This window comes from Osmia bicornis, chromosome 8, assembly GCF_907164935.1.
Source record: "Osmia bicornis bicornis chromosome 8, iOsmBic2.1, whole genome shotgun sequence".
Taxonomy (NCBI): Eukaryota; Metazoa; Arthropoda; class Insecta; order Hymenoptera; family Megachilidae; genus Osmia; species Osmia bicornis.
The window spans coordinates 4,119,362-4,142,345 of record NC_060223.1 but is presented as its reverse complement, the minus strand read 5'-3'; the positions used below and the strand labels follow the sequence as shown (position 1 = coordinate 4,142,345).

General features: G+C 32.9%; 1 protein-coding gene across 1 annotated transcript in view; it reads right to left on the bottom strand.

Moving 5' to 3' along the window:
• LOC114879405 (protein rhomboid) overlaps nucleotides 1-22,984 on the bottom strand; it is a 500,898-nt gene that overhangs the window by 7,042 nt on the left and 470,872 nt on the right. Inside the window, exons 7-8 of the mRNA XM_046286803.1 lie at nucleotides 17,029-17,171; nucleotides 6,045-6,157 (exon numbers count right to left, since the gene is read on the bottom strand). Coding sequence (XP_046142759.1) covers nucleotides 6,045-6,157; nucleotides 17,029-17,171 — 256 coding nt within the window. The remainder of the gene's footprint in view (nucleotides 1-6,044; nucleotides 6,158-17,028; nucleotides 17,172-22,984) is intronic.

The following is a 22,984-nucleotide window of genomic DNA, read 5'->3' as shown; positions in this document are numbered from 1 at the left end:
ATCCCAAAAATAAAAAGTAAACCAATAATAAATATTGAATTCATTAAAGAAGAGGTAGCTCTATCTTCAAACACTTTTTTTTGTAATTAAGATTCTAGGAGTATAAGACTGCAGAAATTTGGTAAAATATTTCTTACCAGAATCATTTAATTACATATGAAATATCTTACAAATATTACAGCAATCACTATTACTGTTTATTATAACCAACAGTTTTTACATGTATCTTATAAAAATCAAAATAAGGAGTTCAAGAAAATTGTTACAACTTTCCATTATAAATCAAAGCAGCTTTAATGACTGCTCTTCTACAACTAACAAGGAGATAAAATTTCTTCTACCATCTATTAAATACAAGTTCTTAAAACGTACTTTTATCCCTATTAGTCGATACAACGTTAAGCAGCTTTTAATGTTTTAAATGAACACCAATAAGCACCCACTCCTGGGCACGAATGAAAATTTTCCATCGACGATAAAGAGAAAATAAAGCAAACGCAACGGTAGTGTACGATAACGAGAACAAAGGTGAAAACGAAGGAAAACGGAAGCTCGAAGGCAAATAACGGCACTGAAGGGTTTCGAGAAAGGCGAGACAGACGGCAGTCTGGCATCAGGATACCAAACCTACCGTCTCCCGTTGCGCATGCAAAATGCATCACGCATACGGGAACGTTACGCGACGACATGCAGATATCGTCGTATAATTGTCTGTGTCACGCAATCGGCACGGCGCCGGTGATTCTGCGACACGAAACCCTATCGACGTACATTAGAAAGCGGGCTTGTTGATGGAATGAATGAAATTACGTTGAAATTAAACCCGTTTATCTGAAAATTATCCTAAAGCCGCACTATGATTCTTTATTATTTTCCAGGAATTTTTTTTCTCCTTTCCCTGATAAGTGTTGACTAAATCATTTTAATCCCTTGCCTAACGATTTCTTTCCTAAGTATACACGTCGCGTCGTAATGCTTGCAGATAAGAACACCTCGTACATTGCTGTATTTTTTTTCTCATTAAGTAATAATAAACCAGTACCTATCAGCACTTTAGTTCATTCACCGATTAATAATTGAAATAGAAAGATTTTATATTTTTGTACAATAAATTTTGCACTGAACTATTTTTAAGTCTTCATTTGTTTTTCTGCACTATTGGCATAACTAGAACCTTTTTTGGGGGTGGTGCACGACGACTGGGGTTACCTAAATAAAGTAAACAATGCAGACTGAGAAAACAAGGGAAAATTTTCAAAAACGTTGTACAAATGAGTTGCTATGACTGTGGTCGATAGAAAAAAAGAAAAAGAAAAAGAAAATTGCAGAACATGCAAAAACAGGTGTGGAGCTAATCCATCAACCCTGAAGTTGGACTTCAACCCTTGGACGGCGGATCATGAAGAGGGCCCCAATTTTAATTTAATTCTGTACTTCATATTATTTTGAATTGTTATCCTTGTATACGTTTTGTAAGTTTGGATCATAATTAAGTTACTTCCATGAATGTAATTTATACAGCAAAATGCGTAAAAATAAAGTAATTACATTATAATTAACAAAGTACTTATTTCGAAAAGTTTCAAGTACAGTAGACTCGCGATAATTACCTGGTAGATAATTAGTCGTTGGAAACGTTTTGTGCTCACACGCATTACTTACACACGCGCACGCACCTTACTCCCTGTCGCCTTCCGTAGCCAATAAGGCTGGGCCACGTGGAGCGTTCAGACTAAGCAAGTGCATAATAACTGGCAAAGAAGAATAGGGTAGTTCGCAGAGGTGAGGAAGATAGTCTGGCAGCGCCTTTCTATTTAGAAGTTCGAACGTCTCTTAAAAGATCTTATTAAAGATATTATAGGCTCATGATAATTACAGCTTAGATCAATGATCCTCAAACTGGGTGCCGTGGCACCCTAGGGTGCAAGTACAACACGAGGGTGCCACGAAATTTTTAATTGTTTGTATGTAAAAAGCCTCCATATTTTTACTAACTGTAAAAAGCAAAAAAAAATAATAATAATAATAAGGGCGCCGTAAATTTTATTTAATGAAAGTTTGAGAACCACTGCCTTAGATAGTTCACCTCTAGAGTCCTAAATGCGGGTAATTATCGAGAGTCTACTGTACAGTAAACTCTCGCTATATTGCCATTCTTTATACTGCGGATTGAGCGAGCTCTCCTTCACACAGATTTTCACATACAGGCAGTGACATTTTCCTATTATCGTAGTCTATGGAAATCCACGAAGGCCGCAATATCAAAAGCTGATGCCGTTTTTTCTGATCGACAAACGTAATCGAGGATTTTTCATTGAACGCTGGGATAACGTGTGTGTATGTGTGTTATGACTTCGATAGATGCGTGGTATGAAAGAAGCTCTTTCTATATTGCCAATTCCAAGAATTTTCCGCCCCTAACAGGCAATATAGCGAGAGTTTAGCGCAGATTTCTTCAATATTATATAGAATGAGAAATAATAGCTAAAATTATTTCTAATTGCAGTATTACATTTTTACAGCTGATTACATTTGAATGTTCAGTAATAATGGATGCAAAATATAAAAAGTATGCCTTTTAAAAAATCATTTACTTTTATAAGTTAATTCCAAGACAAAGATATTTTCACTAATAAATTATATTTTCTATAAATGAGAAAGTTTATAATAAAAATTTTGCAAGTTTGAAAAATCGTAAGAAAGAAATATGAATTTTTACAATTTCATAACTGCTGCATTTTTATTATTCTCACAATGAAATCAACAGGGTGCTAGTCAAAAGAGAAAAAATATGCGAAACAAAAGACTGAAAAATACGATAAGAACGAAGGAAAGATCCAAAGGGAACGATTAGGTGAGAAAAATAGTAAAATGAACAAAGGAAAAAAGGTGACAGAAGATAGGTGCATTGCACTTTTGTAGTTACAATCGCATTACATCGTCGCAACCGCGACCGCATACGAAGTAATCTAGTCGCGGTGGCCCCAGACAAGCTGTCGCCATCTTCAGTTCTCACGGAATGGAATGAGGCTCAACAGGGAGCCAATAGAAAAAAAGGAGAGAAAATAGTAGGGTAAGAGATAAGAGAGATACAATTTACTTTCATTGGACGGTTCAATATTTCAAAACTGCATTTGAAAATTTAATAATACTACAATTGATCAATAGATGATTACAGGATACCATTTGATTAAATAACAATTATAATGAGATTCAAAAGACATGTACCACGAAAATACAGAAAAGGTATTGAAATTCAAGAGTATTTTGAAAAACATTAACGGGGACATTGGATGTCGTCATAATGTCACCTGAAGCATTTATCTTCCCATTTTGCATTGGTGCAAATAGGATTTTATTCTAGGATGATTTAGGTCTCTTAGAAATTTAGGAACTTAAAAATTTTAGAATTTTTAAAACTGGAATTTTGGAATTTCTAAATTATAAAATTTTGGAATTTTTAAACAGTGGAATTTTTGCGTTCTGGAATTCTAGAATTTAAAAAGTCTGGAGTTTGGTAATTTACAATTTTGGATTTCTGAAGGATTGAAAATCTGGAATGTTTGATGTATGAAATTCTAAAATTTCAAAATTCTAGAGTTTTGGTAATTTTGAATTTCTGAAATTTGTGAAGTATAAAATCCTAAAATCTTTGAATTTTTAAATTGTACAATTTTCGAATTCTAGAATCTCAAAATTCCGGAGCTTTGATAATTTGGAATCTTGGATTTCTGAAACTTTGAAAATTTAGAATTTTTAAAGTATAAAATCTTGAAATTTTTGATTTTTTAATTGCAGAATTTTGAAATCATGGAATTTCGGAATATTAAAGTTCTAAAATTCTGGAATTTAAAAATTCTATAGTACTGGTAATTTAAAATTTTGAATTTCTGAAATTTGTGAGGCATAAAATCCTCACATTTTGGAATGTTGAAATTTCAGAATGGTTAGAAATTAAAAAAAGTTTCCATACAACCATAATTTGCTATACAACCTTAATACAACGTGACATGAAATATACTGCAATGACATTTCTACGTGAAAACGGAAGGATTATTCCCATTTTAGTATCCCACCCCGTTCCCTTAATCTTTCACCTTTTTGTTACAATTTTCAACGGTTTTGAATTATGTTCTTCCGCTGTAACATTACGTATCCCGAATCTTCCCTGGAAGTTTATTATTCATGCGTCCCTGTTTTACAACGGTTTACTTTCATGACTGCTAATAACCCGGGATCTGAGTCTAATCGAATTTATGCAAATGACAATTAGGTTTATACGAATGTGCGCCTCGTCGGTTCGGCCCAACGTAATACGTGTATCAGGAGTAACACGCGTTTGTACCGGGTATACATAGAAGAAAAGCCACGCGTTTCTCTCTTCTTTCTCGGTTTACACGAACGGGGATGCAAATGAAAATAATGGAAAGCGAGCAACCGAAGGTGAACTCGTAGAACGAGCAGGACAGTAGTGTAAGGGAGGCGAAAGGGTCGATCGGAGGGTGAAAAAGGGGAGGAGGGAGCAAAAACACGTTCCATGTTGGAAAATCCCGAAACACGGTAAATGGAAAGAGGGACAAATTGTGTTACAGAGAAGAAATAGAGTCGTGGGCTGGCAGGTGCAGCTGCGCTGCCGAGCATTTATGCGGGTGAGAATCACCGAGTGATTTAAATTCACGAATATTGTTGCGAGCATTCGTGCATTATTGCATTACATGCCGGTGCATAATCACGCATGCAAGTATCGACGAGCGTGCCTGCAAACGTTCGCGTTAAATGTACTTTCGACTGAGCTTTTGCTTAATCGCATTTTGTTGACAACAAATGATACTCGTTGTTTTCTTTTATCTGCTTTGCTATCTTCTTGCATTTTATTTAATTATTTATTGACCTAGTTTCTTTCTTAAAATTACTATGTAGGAGCTTTAATGTCACATAGGTGATTACTAGTGATACTATGGGGAATTAGATTTTATTTATTGAGCTATTTTTTTTAAATTACTATGTAGGAGCTTTAATGTCATACTAACTATACATAGGTGATTACTAGTGATACTATGGGAAAAATATACTGTGGGGAATCAGATTTTCTTTCCTACAGGATAATACAAAAGTAGGGTCTGAAATTTATAGGACTTATGGTATTCATTGACAATAAGTGGAGTAAAAAATATTTAATCAACAAAAATCCAAAAATGAACCCTTCCTCTGTAAAATCAACTGTCAGTTTTTTACTTTTTTAATTTCAAAGTGTTAATAAAAAACAGTAAGACCAACATATGGCACAGTAATAGTAAATAATTTTTATTGATATTGGTTCATTACAAATTTACCTAAATGTATAATTTTGAACTAAATCTTATTAAATAATAAAAATTGATTTTACAGAGAAAGAGCTAGTTTTAGAACTTATGTTGATTCGACAATTTTTATCCCACGTGGGTACTATAAGTCCTATAAGTATTGGACCATATTTTTTTATCACCCTGTATAATGTTCAATACCTAAATTAATTGATTTTCAAGTGCAAAAATACTTTAGCCATAATAAAAATTTTATAATAAATATCTACGTATATATATACACACATATATTAGATGCAAAAATTAATTACTTGCTATTAGTAGCCTACTCCTTTTTAATTATAATACTATTTTAGATTTGAATATTTTCCCGCGTTTTTGTGTATTTGAAAAGTGGCGCGAGATTATGATAACATTAAGATTATATTAATCATTGGAATTACTATGACTATTTAATGATAAATCTGCAATTAAACAAAGAACAGAAAAGAAGAGACACATAATTAATTTGAATATTGTACATTTATGTATACGTATTATCTCATATTGATTATTGATGTAACAATTATAAAATATTTCAACAAGATGACAGTACAAGTGATAAATAAGAATCTGCAATAAATAAATTATTTTAATTAAGTTAATTTCTGATAACGATATTGCGACTAAATTGAAACGAAAAATTCAACAAATTTATGTAAATAAGTGTTAAAAAATGTCTAACGCATAGTGATTACTCACCAGCAAGAACTCCAGCCATATAAACCGCTGCAATCCTCAGACTTCCATGAACCATTTCCAGGGGAAGTCCCACGACCACCTGTACTCCTAGGTTAAATAGCAGGTGAAGCCACCTGAAATGCAAGTACATGCGTTCCTGAGACAGAATTTACGTTGATTCAAATGTACGAACAGTATTAAGTATCAAAGTTGTCTTAACACACAGAATACAGGAGATTTAATCACGTAATTCCTTACAGGATTTTATTTCGTTGTTAGTTGTAATACAATAGGGCATAATATGTATATTTACACTTTAGCAAAGTGTAATTATTAAAGAAGTAATAAATTTTATTAAAAAAGAAGTAATTATTAAAGAAAATTTTCCATTTTTGTATATTGTATAATGTGTAATATCATCAAATTCATAAAGTATTATTAACACACCTTTATTGTTGGAATGAATTCTATGTTTGCTTTTTAATTTTTATTATGTGTGTAAGTAATTACTGGGCAAATTTTTAACCCTTGCAATCAAGAGCCAAACTTACAAGGATACCAACTTAAAGTTAAGTGTATAAAACGAAAGATTTTCATATATTCGAAGAATAATTTTTAAAAAAATAGTGCAAAATTTAGAAAATGAAAATAATGTAAAATATAAAATCAAATTAAAATTGGAGCTCCCTCCATGGTCCGTCATCCGAACGTTAATAGTCACGTTAATTAATGTGCTGCTTTCCCTCGCGTGTGTCACGTTGAACATAATGTTAAATATAATAATACGGCACAATATCTGAAGCATAAAATTTAGTATAACCCATCAGGAACGAATTAAGATTTCTGAAGCCCTGGTGCCATCTAACTTTCGAGGATCTCCTTAGTTGATAAACTTAGTTCAAAAATAAAATTTAATAACATTCAATTGTAAAGAAAAAGGGCAACAGTAAAAAAAACTTCGTTCAATATTTTGAAGGGTATAACCTCCCCTAATTACTCTTAGACACCGACTAATTGACATATTTGAATAGAACCACAGTAACTAATTTTTGCACGTTAAAATTATACAGTAAATAGTCATAAATATATAAAATATTTTAGTTGCAAAAAACTCTATTCATAAAAAGAAACATTGAACCATGAATTATATGATCTTGAAAGGAGAACAAACAAAATAACATTATTTAAACAAATAAAAAAATTGAAAATCGTCTTAGAGGACACAGTGGCTGCATTACTTTATTTCAAATCTTATCTTCAATTACTATGTATGTGAAGTAGACAGTAACACCGATCACGAATTCTACCTGGATATGTGGAATGAAATATAACCTTGATTGCTCTCGCACCAACTAACTAACAACTGACTGAAATATGGAAGTGAGTAGAAGCTTGATTGCTTCTGTGACTGATTAACTGTTTCTGAACCGGCTAATACTGAAAGTGGGATTGCTTTTGAACTGCACCGTGCTTTGTTGATGATTCAGTACCGACAACTCGCTGAATAGTATACTCAAAGTATTTGCAGGAATCGCTATCGCTTTTTCGTTACGATTTTTTTCTTTTTTCGTAATAATTAATACTCGATAATTAATGATAGAAATTTTTCAACTTGATTCATTAAACGCAAATTTACCTTTTCTTTTAAAAACTTATTTTATTAAAAACAAAATAATTAAACGTTACAAGTGTTAAGAAGATTTTATAAATTCGGATAGATTAAATATTAATAATTCATTCTTTTTTATAATTTCTACGTGAAATGAAAATTAAAAAATTTATGATAATTTTAGGGCACGATTTTACCATTTGTAAATTTTAACAGACAGTATCAGAATAGCGTTAATTTACGATCCCTGAAAAAAACAGATCGGTATCGCGACGTATAAATTCATGCGAAAAAAAAACGGTATCTGAAGTCGCGAGACGTGATTTACAATTAGCTTAGAATGGCAGGTAAGAGGGTAAGACAAAAGATAAATAAAAGGAATGATATGATCAACGAAAAATTGTTGAAAAATTTGGTTCGTCGAGCTGCGATTATCGCGACGGCGACGATAAATGAAATTAAAGCAATTATGAATTTTATCTTTCCAGCGTCGGTGAAACGTTCTCGCGAAGAGGAAGATGATCGAGCTTATCTGCTTCGCTCGACGGCGTGGAAAAGACTTTTCAAGACAAGATTCGTTTGACACATTTCATCAACTTTTTCTTCATTTCTCTTATTCAATATTAGCGAAAACTCTTTTGTACCGTTTCAAATTCTATATTTCCTTAAAAAATTAAATTCATCTCTTTATATGAACCAATGGTGCAATCATAATTGTTCCATAGAAGGGTCAAACAAGTTTTTGTTAGTATCGTGATAATGTAACAAAGTCTCGTTATATTGCCAGAAAATACAATAGAAAAAGCTCTCTTTATGCAGTGTTTCACACGTGTTCACCGATCACAAGAAGTCCCATGAGAATACCGCAGTCTGATTGGCCGCGCCCCACCACAGCTCACACGTGACGTCGGCCGTGACGTATGATTGGTCGACGCGGTCACATCTACTGTTCGTCCGCCAGAAGATGGCAAGTGAAAGGCATTTACGCTCTCACTCAGCCACCTCTCCAGCAGTCACACGCATCGCCACTATTGGCCGAGTTCGGTGACGAAGATCGACAGTTAACGGCATGGAGTCCAATCTTTTCTTTCACTCGATCTTGTATGACTCGCTGTCGACCTTTGTCACTGTCTTCGACCAATAGTGGCAATACGTGTGACGCGGGCGTGGTGGCAGAGTACGTAAATACCTTTCACTTGCCATCTTCTGGCGGACGAACAGTACTAATCAGGTTCGTGTAAAACTAGGGGGTCAGTCGATGTGTGGGTAGTATCTCTTCTTGCTCCTTTGTCGTCCCGTGAGACTTCTTGTCATCGGTGAACAGTATTTACGTAGGCGTTTAGTGGAGGGGGAGAAGGGTTTCGTCTTCCCGAACGCCTTTGGTTCGGGCTGCGGACCGCTAGGTGGCGGCGAGATGATCAGTGGATCAGTGTTCTCGCTGGCGGTAGCCCGGCAGGCGTTCCAAATTGCGGTATGATGGGTGTCTGGGACAGGGATCGTCTGTTCTCAGCCCCACTGACGAGTCTGACAGACGATCCCGAGACGAAACGCATTTTTCTCCCCTCTCCTACATGTACGAATCTGTTATTTCCAGTTTTCTTTATTCCCAACGACGTTTTCTGAAATTTTTAAAAATATTTCGGCATTTATTTGAAAAAAGGGAAGGGAGTGAGTTAATCTTTTCGAACTTACATGGTTGCACTATTGCTTTGAACAGACTTTTAACCCTTGAAATAGAAAATTAGATTAAAACTGGGGCTCTCTCCATGGTCCGCCGTCTGAGGATCAAACAATACCGAAAGAAAAACAGTTGCAATTTGCTGTTGGATTGTGTAACATGCAAATCAAGTTCAAGTGAAACATACAATTTGCATCCTGTACGAGTTTAAAAATAGTTGTGCCAGTTGCAGAGCGGTCGGCACACAGAAGAATGCGATGGCTGAAGAAGCCATTGGGGCAGTTTAAGAAGTTCACGGTCATCAGCGCAGTTCTGCTTTCTTCCTCCGTCCGTATTCATGACGGGTAAACCGAGAAACTTATCATTGTCAATTATTGCTAAACTCAAATAAGCATTAATTTTAATTCTATTTTAATTAAAAATATTGTTAAGAAAAAATATCAAATGGATATGATAAAAATTGTAATCATTTCATAGAACTTGTATAACAGACCTGAAATTCAATTTCTTGACATCTGCGAGGAAAAGTGCTGACTAGCATGTATTTTAAAATAATGAACGATACCAGGAAAGATACTCCGCGACGCGAGACATCTAACACCCCGAAGGTAGAGCAATTTTGCAAATGCAGAAGCAGAAGGATACGTATGCATCAATTTGTCGAAAGTACGCAATCCACGAAATGGAGCATACAAAAAGGAACTCCGAAGGCTCTTCCCTGTCGAGGACAGCCGGAAGCCAGGAAGAACGACAGAACGATAAGACAAGAGGGAATAGATATCCGCTTTGTGAGGGCAAGGAAAGACCGCCATTCGTCATTCGAATTCGTGAGATAGAAACTTCGATTTAGCAGGATCATCCTTCAGAAAGACTAGAGCTGACAAACTGCTGTAATTCGTCCGCGAAGCAATGTCGGACGATTCGTTTAATTACTATCCAATTTACTGAAACTATTACTCTCTATTCTTCTTCTTTCTTCAAGGCTTTCCCTGCCTTCCCTGCTGGATTGTGATTCGAATAAAAATACAAGTCTACTCAAAATAAAAATCACGTCTATGTCCGTAGATAAATTATTTCTTAAAGCTGTTTTGTGTGATTGAAAACAAAATCGATAATTTCTTCTAAATTATAGGGGTGTGGGAGTAACTGAAAATTCGGACACCCAAGCCTCGAGTCGGGCCAGAGTGCTGGAATGTTGGAATTCTGAAATTTTTAAGATTTGCAATCTTGGAATTTTGAGATTTTGAAATTCTAGAATTCTGGAATTTTGGAACTCTGGAATGTTCTTTATTTTTAAATTCTGGGACTGATATTTGCAGATTTTTTAATTTTAGAATCTCAGAATTCTGAAATTTTTAAGATTTGCAATCTTGGAATTTTGAGGTTTTAAAATTCTAGAATTCTGGAACTCTGGAATGTTCATAATTTTTAACTTCTGGGACTCTGATATTTGCAGATTTTTAAATTTTAGAATCTGAGAATTGTGAAATTTTTAAGATTTGCAATCTTGGAATTTCGAGGTTTTGAAATTCTAGAATTCTGGAATTTTGGAACTCTGGAATGTTCATAATTTTTAAATTCTGAGACTCTGATATTTGCAGATTTAAAAATTTTAGAATCTCAGAATTTTGTAATATTGGAATTCTGAAATTTTGGAAGTTTGAAGTTTTGAAATTCTATAATTCTGGAATTTTAGAATTTCAGAGTTTTAAAATGAAGAAGGGGCCAATATTTTTGGGAGGACCAAGCCGATCTTGGCTCCTACCTAGCAACACCACTTAAAGATCCCAAACACGATGGAGCTGTTCCCAATTACTTCTAAAATTTCCAGAATTCGTCTACAAATCTTCCGGATCAAAGATCGCGAATGACTGGTAACCGCGAACGTGACGCGGGAATATCTTTTCGAGAATACTTATTCTCCTATTTTCGCGAACTCCGCGATACCATTGTCTGATCCAACCGGCGTGCCACGTTCACTTCCTGTAATTACCGCGATTGTCTCGATTTTTCTCCGCTTCAACGTTTCTCACAGTGCCTAACCCCCTTCCTCGACGTGAACCTTTTCATGTCGTGGAAGACCGACGCCAAGCGTCAAGATACGGCTCTGAAAGGTAGAAGACACTTTTCACATTAATAACAAGCACGATAAGCTTCGCTTCTCCAACCAAGACACAAGCTGCGAAAAGAAGAGGGATTTTCAATAGCGAATCCCCGGCTATCTCGCTTCGTTCCCGTGGAATGCTCATCGAAATGTTCAAAGTGTTTAAGGAATATTTCGAGAAGCATTGTTCGAATTGCAGATCTCAGAAGTTTCAAGGTTTTATTGCCTTCGAAGAAGTTGGTTTTATCTCAAACTTTCTGACCGGTTGAAATTACTTCCGGCTTTGTTTTAGCGAAAGGAACCGTTGAACGTTTCACTTGCCAAAATTGTTCAAAGTTTATCCAATACGTAAAGTAAAAATGATTATTTTTATTTTAATATGTATATTTTCATCATTATAGAAAGTTCAAGTAACATTTTTCAAATGAAAATTTCAGACGAGCAGTGAACACAGCAAATTAGAGAATGAAATCTCATTAATTAACCCCCACTCTATGGAAACTAGGCCATTTTTTATTTGTGGCTTTGGCAACTTTCAGAGTAGAATGCATACGTAACGAGTTAAGTTCTTTGGTCAGTATTAAGTGTAACGTAAGTGGATTATTTAATTAGAAGAAGAGGATGAACGAAATGCTGGTGTAAAACTTATTTTTAAAAATCCGGTAATCGTAGATGTAGGTGTAGGGAAAAAATCCATTAACACGACCGCCACCGCAAATTACACTTGGCTGAATAATTAAAAGAAAACAATAGAAAGACATTATTTTAAATAATATATATTTTTTTAAATTAAAAGTTTAGAGTCGCATCGGCAGTGGTTATTAGCGACTGTATTAAGAATTACAGGTGCATTAGAGATAGATGGTTAGTTAAATAATATTGCTATTGTACAAATAATGTAAAATATCAAATAGAAGGTATGAAATTTGAAAATTAACTATTCCTATTCTTAACAATTAGAGCAGTGAATAATCTTTCATTGTGGCAGTCAACGTGTTAACTTAGAATTTGGAAACGAAAACCCAAAACCCTTTTGTTTTATAATAATTAAATAATATTGTAACGAGAGATATATGATTACTCGTTTTGGATCGATTATTATTGAAAATTTCACTACATATGTATGTGTATGTTACATAAAACAGGTACTACACACAAATATTCTTCAACAGCATGTAAATTTGATATTCCAAAGGCATACTCTGACGTAAAATCGTGCAGAGTAATAATAAAAGAGTCTTGAAAATTATGAGACACTTTTCGCATTAATAACGAGAAACGTTTGATAACATTTCGCAAAGACGAGCAGAATCGACAAGGGAACAGCGATAGGGGATGTTCGATAACTCACTATAAAGAAGTTCCATCTTTCCTCGTTATTTTATACTTACGTAATAAATAGCCACTTATAACATCTTTTAACAAGTTGTGTCCGTACCATTGGTTTTCGTATTTACATTTTCAGTATCAGAATAAAAGTTAATTAGTACATGCTGATTTTTATGCAATTCTGATATTATATAAAACTCGAATTACATTTAACAAATATTTTTTTTTAAGATGTAAAATATTTGCAGCCAAAAAATTCAAAATTAGGTATATGTTCTTTTAATTAATCCTTGAACAATGAAGCCTGAGTTAATTGTGACCTAAACTTACAAAACATATACAATGAATCATTTTTAAATTAAATAATACGAAGTAAGAAAATAATATGAATACAAAATTAAATTGAAAACGTGGCTCTCTACAGATTTTTGAAAAATATATTTATTTAAAAATAATGGGTGCAAGTTATCTTACTTTTGAAAATTTTTATGAAATTCTACATATTGTAATTTTAGTTTCATTCTTATAATAAATATATACTCATAACTATCAGTGAGCCTATACTATTGTTCATTTAATTATGTTATCATAGAGAATAATAAAATTCTTTTATAATTCACCATGGAAATTGTAATACAGTAGACTCTCGTTATATTACCGCCGACGGGACTGTAGGAGCGAAAAATTTGTCATCCTTCCAAACTCTCATTTAAAGGAGATAGAAGAAATAAAAATATATCATTTTCATAGACAATGATGGTGGAAAGATGGCACTAGTATGCTTTAAAATCCACGTGACAATATATCGAGAGTCTACTGTATTCCAGTATTACAGTTTGTCCACGAAATAATTTTAATGAAATTATTACAAAATAGGATTTTAACCGTGGAAAATCAAAAATAAATAATGCACATATTCTCGTCGAGGAAAATAAACATACACCCTGCCCCAAAAGTATTCGTCCACCGTTTAAAACAGAATACCTCGTTTAAAATTGGACCAAATAACTTCAGGTTTCTCGAGAAGCTATACAAATTAATTTACTAAGACACGTGCCATTGAAGTTTTAAAAAATTAAAATTTGTCGAAATCGGCAAAGGCAATTTTTTAACTTTTTTACATACTTTTGCGGCAGGGTGTATGTTTTTGTATTTATAACTATTACAATATAGCCCTTTCAGACTTTCTATTCGAACCAGAAAGGTGCTATCCGAGAAGACTGATGGTACGTTGAACGAACTGAACGAAGTGAAGGAACAAAGAAAAAGGCGAAAGGGAGAATACGGGAAGGAAGAAGGCATGCGGTCTATGGGAAAATGTCGGGTCACTCTTATCGCCGTTTCCATACGCACGTAGGGAAAATGGTCGCCTTATCTGGCGTTTCCATGAATAATTTAGAAAGCTTCGCTGCTGAAAACTTCTCTACCGGTCTCGTTCTATCTTTTCGATCCTTTCTATGCGTTACCCTTCGCTAGAGAGCAATCGTCGGGAGGAACAGAGAAAACTGGGAAGGGGAGAAAAAAGCACCGGTTGGAACCACTGCAGCGAACCGAGATCAGGAATAAAGTCTGGAAAACCATTTTCGAAGGAGATAGGATTGAAGTGTTATTCAACGAAAGTTTTATATATTAGTGAATTAAAAATGAACGCTAATAATAATTATCTTAAGTTTGCTGGGGTGTTATATTTTTTACACTCTAATTAGCGGCTGTTCCTAATTTTAACTATTTCACCCAAATTATTTTTCAGAAAGCTTCAGCTTATTAGGAAACTTCCCCAAAAAACAGAAAACTTTTGTTATTTTTCTTAAGCCTTTCGGGACAAAAAAGTGTGAAATTTGTGAAAAATGACAAAAATTTGTACTCTTGGTACAAAAGACAGCTATAAGTGTAGACAATAAAGATTTATAATATATACTTTGAAAGTTGGAATTGATATTTCTTTTACTTTAAATTAATAATACTCTGTGCAAGCTTAACCCTTTGCCGTACTATGTTCTCAGAATTTGCGTCTGTCAAAGTTAACTACTGCCTGCTGTAAATCAAGGAAATTGAAATATTATTCATAAATTTATTGTACTTAGAGATTTCCGGCTATGCAATCTCTAATTGAAACTGTAATGTATCGGAAAGGGTTAAAGCAAGAGTTATAGTATTCAGAGGTGGCGCGAAATAGGGATCGTATTTCACAGAGCAGCACACAAGTAGTCGCGCCCAGATAATGCCACGAAATTGTGAATTAGTGTCCTTTCTTTCAATATTTTTAATTAGAAAGATTCAAAAGTGCGCAATAAGAAAGAATATCGCCCTGAAATTGCGCGAACACGTAGGAGAGATTAACTCTCAAACGGCGGACCATGGAGAGAACCCCAATTTTAACGTAACTTTATGTTTTCATTTTCTAAATTTCACACTGTCCCTTTATTCTCTCAATATACAAAACTGTTTCGTTTAAAAATTATACATTTAAATTTCAATTAATATCCTTGTGGATATTTTGTAAGTTTGGGTTACAATTGACTCAGGCTCCGCTATTCAAGGATAAAACAATTAAAACCTAAAGGAATTTATTAATAAACCTGGTAATTCTTGTTTCCTTTCAGCCTACCACTAATTGTTCCATACAAATTTTTTCTATAAAGAAAAATTGAAACACGTTCACCATTTGAAAGAATCTCAACGTTACACGAGTAACCATAATTTTCTGTTTCACGTTTTCTATTATTCACAACTGCTAATACCCTCAGCCAAAGCTACGATACTGAAATTATGGTGGCAGGAGGTCGAAGCAAAGCAAAGACTGTACTATAAATTCGTAACACAACCAAATAAATTTCACTACCCTTCGACGTTTCCGCTGTTCCAGCGTCGGAGGGTGAGCAGGGTGAAGTAAGAAGGAGAATGGAAACAGTGAAAAAAAAAAAACAGAGAGAAACAGTCGAACGAGAGGGTGTATAGGTACGTTGAAAAAATAGCGAACCAGCAGCACAGAAGGAAAAGGTGGAGAGAAATGTATTTTCCAACGTGTAGCCAGGCGCGTGCCGAGACATTTACGTAATTCTGTTCGACTTGCGAAACGACGACTGAATTCGATTCGTGTCGATCGGAAAAAAAGATTGCAACGTGATTCGCCAGAGGTGAAAACGGCTGGAAATTAGCATCTAGGATTAACGCGAGAATTGCATCGGGCGCGACCACGGTGAAGAGCGGTCAATCGAGAAAAGTGGGCAGAAAAATGTCCAATTTGCCACACGTGTCATTTTTTACGGCACGCAATCTGAATTCTAATGATCGGAATTTCTTTCCATGGACATCGCGATAGAACAGGACAACGAGACCAGCTTTAAAAAGCCGTATGTAAGATTCATAATTGTTGAAGAAGATAAAAATATTTATAAAATAAAGACTAATGTTTATTCTTTTTTTATTATTGACAAATTATTGAGCAATCATAAATGTAAAATGTTAAATTTATATAAAATGTAATAAAAAATTTATATAAAATCAAGTATTAAAGATTTATATAAAATCCAAAAGTATTCTATAATTTTATAATTAAATAAAATTCAATTTCCTTGTTTTCTATTATACAGAAGATATCCAAAAATCAGTTCTTTTTTTAAATGAAACAAATTTAATTTTTGTCTATTTTAGAATACGTAATTTTAATAATTAAGGTAATTGGACGGACGATGCCAAACAACCATAATCTGGAATTTATTAGGTAGATGGCAGCTAAAATATTGCTTGCAAACTTACAAAACATATGCAACAATATTAAGCAAATGATGTTCAAATTAGTTTATTTATAAGTGCAAAACATTCTTAAGCACAATATTATAGATTTAAAGGTTTCATACGTCAAAGAAACATAACCGACGATTCAAACGGTCCCTTGAAACGTGAATTTTCTCCGACATATTTGTCAAATGCGACATGAATTTCAATCTCCGCATTTTCCAATAATCGTCGTGAAATTTTATTTCACTACGAATACCCATATAATATTTAAAAAAATGGTAGCATTCAGATGAAGTCACCATTGCATATTGGCATATTACGACATCACATCAATAATTTTTCTATTCTGTTCCACTGCTTAACGTATCAATTTCTAATTAATGTCGATGAAAAATTTTCAAAAAATTTCAAAAACTTGGTATTATCTGTGATAGTTAAAACACTTTTAATTACAGAATTACTATTCCTTAACACAAAATAAATTATTGCAAAACATTTGAAAAAAATGGTGTTAGTTCTTTATAAAAACTATAATGGTACTTACCCAGCATGAAGGAACATGTAGAACGCGAACCTCCAGAGCTCGAGACGTTTGTCTGGTCTATAAATGAAGACACTGTCGATTGGTACTGGCCCAGAAGGATTCACTTCTCCCATCGCCACTGTGTAATATGTGAAGAAACCCAGCTGTAAATAGAAAACATTGAAAATTTTATTCTTAACATAATTTTAATACCATTATTTCTTTTAGCTGTTAATTACATATATCGGGTGTTCCATTTAAAGTGAACCACTTGGTGATCATATTTCTGCAAAATATAGTTATAGTTGAAATTCATAATATTCAAGATTTTATATTTACATTTTTAAGTTAAATAATTTATAAAAACTATTACAGATAAATGCTGCACCCTTTAACCATGGTTCAATTAAAACTGAACACCTTGTATGTATAATATACAGGGTTGGTACAAAGTAGATATCAAATTTTTTTTAAATTTATGGTACAAAAAATCTAATTAAAATTAAAATTTATTTTATTAAACCTGTTTATTAAAATGATTTGAAAAATATATCAATGAAAACTATATACTTATCAAAATGAAACAGGGCTGTACATTTTCCAACGCAAGGTCCACATTCTTCGTGCTTCACGAAGGAGGATCCTTCCATAAAAGGATATTGAGGGAATACAGGGTTCGCGATCGGCAATAGCATTATACAAACTGTGGGCCATTTCATAACGACACGCTGTCGATATTGCATGGAAGTATTAGAATAGGGTCACCTGTTTCCCCATATATCTACCAAAAAATATTACACGTGTGTATATATTTTAAAATACATATAGTCAGTTTACAAGAACAGTAACATCACTATAAAATCATAAATTTTGACATGGTAGGAAAAATAAACTCAGAAAGTAGGTTCCTTTTGTTTAGAAAAGTGTCATGTTTTAATTATGTTATTAGTTGCTTTAACAAGAACAATCATACAACTCAAAATGAAGGGCTGCTTTATCCCCTAAAAAAAAATGATTTAATTGACAAAATAATAAATAAATTTTATTGGAAAAATAAAGTTCAAATTGCTTTTTTAAGAAATTAACTTTTTAGACTTATGTCACTCTTCTTGCAGACCGACGATATTCATAGAATACATTGGACTCTCGTTATATTGCCAAATGAGCGATTTAATTTTCATATAGATTTTCAAGCATGAGAAAGAGTAGTGCTACTTTTCCACCATCATAGCCCATGAAAATGATACAATTTTATCTACCTTTCCCTCTCCAACTGAAAGTTTGGAAGTTGAAAAATTTTCCTTCTCTTCCGCCTCGTCAGCGACAACGTAAGGAGAGTCTACCGTACTGTCAGCTGCGTAATAAGTAATTAAAATCTCAAGTTTCTCAAAAGGGATCCATCGAAGCAAGTATAATTAAATTAAAGAATTTAATGAGTTTCCAAATAATTTAACACTAGATACAAAATTGACATTATTACATAGACATTTAATACAGGTATTATGAACATTCAATTAAATTCTAACACTCTATTTAAAACTGGAGTATCTTTTATAATATTTCAATACATTAATAATATACAGTACAGTACACGAATATAAATGAAGGATGTGTGTAATTTCATTGCACGTTTCTAGAGTAATTAAATTTTGCTCCAACGTCACAGTTGAAAATGTTATATGAAATTTGATTTATTTAACATTAATATCTGTCACGTGTCTATATATTGTATAACTAATTTAAGTGCATCTATACACATTTCTATTATTGTAATTATTTAAAAGTAGAATAAAATATTGGAATCTGTTTTGTAAATTATTATTTATAAAAATGCTAATGTACTATTTTATTGCCATTATTTGTTCTGTGGCAATTTAGTAAAAATGTCCTTGAAAATACATTTTTTTAACAGATGGATTCCCAAAATTAAAACTTGTATTTTTAAATTTGTCTCGACGAATATTGTTAAAATATATAACACAGGGTTAATAATTTTGTGTTTCAAAATAAATTTCAGCCATATTAATTTTTAATATTATATATTTTGTAAATAAATGCATTTTTATAGAAATTTGTTTATATGGATGAATTTATTATTTAAGAACATCTAGGCCTTAGATGTAAACATTTTTTCTATAATAATAATTATTTAATATTAAGAGCTATTTTCACCAATTCAATATGAGTTAAAAAAATACGTGTCAAATATTTCTAATTTTCAAATTCTCCATTAAAATCGATGCGTGTCGCTTAATTAACTTTCTCTGTTAAGTGGAAGCTTCGTTACATTACTATCGCTAATAACGTCATATTATTAAGGATGCTTGGGGCCATTTAACTTATTAGCAACATCCCGTTTCCGTCTGTAATTTTCCTCCTATCTTGCGTTACATTTTCGCGACAACTGTAAATCGTTCGCTTCTAATTAAGTTCCTTTGATTATAACGGCGGGTCTAAACCAGACCAAGTCCTCTAATCCTATGTTCGCAAACGTGCAACTGACGCGTTCCTTTGTGCAAATGGAACAGAGAAGTTCGCGAGAACACATCTAAGAATGGAATGTGTTGGTTGCTTCTGAAACCTATTTGGAAATAGAATCTTCTTCTCAGAAAAAAGAAACAAGGAGACTAAATGAACGGCGGGAAAAGAGCGAGATTGTAACAAGGTTGTAACCAGAGGGGAAATCGAAAACAAACAATAACAAAATACGGATAAAAAAAATGAAAATGAGAAGCAGAGATTAGAAGGTAAGTCTCTGGAAGAGGATGAGAAACTCCAAGGAAATTCGCAGTGCAACGAAGCGACAGATAGAATAACTGACTTTCGTAAAAAGGAAGAGAAAAAGAATCAAAGCAGACTGAAAAATAAACGATGAAATCTAAGAAAAACGAAATGTAATGAGGGAGATAGGAAGAAATGAGGAAATAGTAAAAAGAAAAGATCGCAGTTTGTTGACAGTAGGTGAAGGTTCAGGGCCAGTTTGTTCGAGACATAGAAGAATGCAAATGATTCGATGTGTAAAAAAAGAAAAGGTATGAATTGAGGAAGGAGTAGGTGGTAGTAAGGGTGAAGAAAAGCAGTTTCTTCGAACGTGAAAGTTTTCGAGGAAAGTATAATAAAACTAAAATTTCAAAATTTCAAATCCTAAAAATTCTAAAATTTCAAAATTCCAGATCCTAAAAATTCTAAAATTATAAAACTCTAAAATTTCAAAATTCCAGATCCTAAAAATTCTAAAATTCTAAAATTTCAAAATTCCAGATCCTAAAAATTCTAAAATTATAAAACTCCAAAATACCAGATCCTAAAAATTCTAAAATTCCAAAATTCCAGATCCTAAAAATTCTAAAATTTTACAATTACAAAATTATAAATTTTTAAAATTCTACAATTATAAAATTATAAATTTTTAAAGTTCTAAAGGACTTCCTATAAGAAGGTCTAAGTTACGCCAATGCCACTCTGATTCAACGTTCAATACTTCCAGTTTTTTAAATTAAAGTAGTAAATGAATTAGTCAATGATAACAGTCGCAACGAAATATATAAAGTGGCAACTAAGTCCTGAACTATCAAAATTTTATGCCTGGTGTTGTTAAAATAAGCTTCAAATCTTGAGCTTTGAATGGTGAGCCGCCAAAGCTTAAACCCTCCGGGTTCGAACCTTTATTGAGCTATAAGAGCTGGGGTTCTTAAGCTCGAGCTTTTAAGCTCGTCAACTCGAGCTGTCTAAATTGTGTAGGATCTTTGTTTTATGTTTGTGATATGTTTACTTTAAGCCGAATGGCTTTAGACCTTATAAATATTTAAAAGTTGTTAATTTAATTACAAGAAAAAGAAACAGGTTGAACTAATTCACAATTTAGACTTCTGGCTATTTAAAATTACGGTCACATCTTTTAGAAAATAAATCAATTAGTGCTAATTTCTTTATTTTAACTGAAAAAAGTCACCGTGTTGAGAACGAACGTGATCGAATCACAGTTGATTTACAAATAGCAGTTCATGTCATCTCTAATTATATCAATGCAAGTTCAAATTTTAATCACTGTATGTAAAAGATCTTAGAAAATCTTTTTCGAAAATTCCAAGGCCATTAAAAGTATCAATTAAAGAAATAAATATAAATAATGTCAGGGTCATTGAATATTATTTTAAAAATAAAATGAAATTTCTAAAAAAATAAATTATAAAGAATCTGTAACCATATTTAAAACAATACTATTCAATGTTTCGTAATAAATATTCAAAATACAAATAAATCAGCATTACTTTTTAAATTTAACTATACCTACACAATTCACTTATCATTTATTTGTTGATATTTCCTTGCAGATAAAATAAATTTTATGATCAAGTTCGTAACAGTTATATCAAATGTTTGTTGCAGGCATTGCGAGCGTTTTGGCTACGTGCCACATTACCGAAACATTTAACGATACTCTGTAGTGCATACAGCAATGCAAAGTATAACATATATGTATACGTTTACGTGAAAATAGCATATTATTCAAAATTGTTTGCTTTCACACATATCATAAGCTCGATACCCTTTTATTCGACACATTTCAGTATTTATGGCACAAATATCAATAAAAGCTGGAAACGTAAAGAGCAGTCGTCTATTTCGTATTCAAAATTATAATACATTCTTCAAATCAATTAATTAAAGAACAAGATTTATAAAAAGAGAATAATTTTATTAATGCCAATTTGAACAAAATGAAAGTATTTAATAATGCATTCTTTCAATTTGTTTTTTGCAGTTCGTATTTAAAGTTGTTATTTATAATAATAAATTATTAATTTTTGAATTTTGAAAAACTTAGGAATCGTTCTTTTAACGAAAATCATTTAATTTCTCGTTAATTAATTACATACGTTTCTCTTCATGAAATCGTGTTGCAGGTAATCTGAATTGTGTTTACGATAGAAACAACAGAGTTAAATTAAACCAGGAATGTTTTATGTCCATTTTGTTTTCTTACAATTGGTATAAGCTTAAAGAAGACCCCACAACGCTATCACAACACATCGGTCTTGATGAATCGTAAATAATGCGAACAATGCTCTGACGCTAAGTTTAAGCTGCTCCTTTCAACGAGAATCTAAGAGAGGCGTATTCCGGTACCAACTTTCGCGTTAAGCTTCGTTGCAATAAAACCAGCACAGTGCATATACGAAAATCATAAATCTCAACTTCTTGTTACAACTTTTAACGAAAACATATTAACAACTATTACAATAACTAGGATGAGGCAAAGAAAGTTTATCAAAAGAGATCCAAGTTAAAATCTCAAACACCAGTCTTTATTGTTTAGTAAAAAATAATTAATTAAAATATATATTGTATCATTGCTTCTTTATTTGTCACATGAAAAAAATATTTTGAAACATAGTGAAATTCCACAGTAATATTACAAATAAAATAATAATGTGTAATGATTATTTAGTTTTTAAATTTTTACAGCTATTTATGCTATAAAATATGAAAACATTTTTAAATTTCCACTTTCAAGTATCTGCAAGGTCAGATTGAAAAATCACGTCCCATAGAGAGTTTTGCATATCCCTAGTGTTTACAAACTTTCGGGACTCAACCTGACTCGCTCACTTCCCGAGCAGAACTGAGGGTTGGATATCCATAATTTCGAGAAGCTACATAGTGCAAGTGAATATGCTTGTTGCGCTAGAAACGCATTTCTAAAAGATGGCATCTGAATTGGCAATACTTAACCCTTGAACAGCGGAGCCTAGGTCAATCGTGAACCAAATTTACAAATATATATAAGGATATTAATCTAAAATTAAATATATTATTTTTAAAGGAACAGTGTAAAATTTAGAAAATGAAAATAAAATTTGGGCTCTCTCCATGGTCCGTCGTCCGAGGATTAACCCTTTCGCTACGATCCTCTCTGCTCGAAATAAGTGATTTTGCCTTCCTGTACCCTCTTTTTGCTCCAGCAATAGTTTTC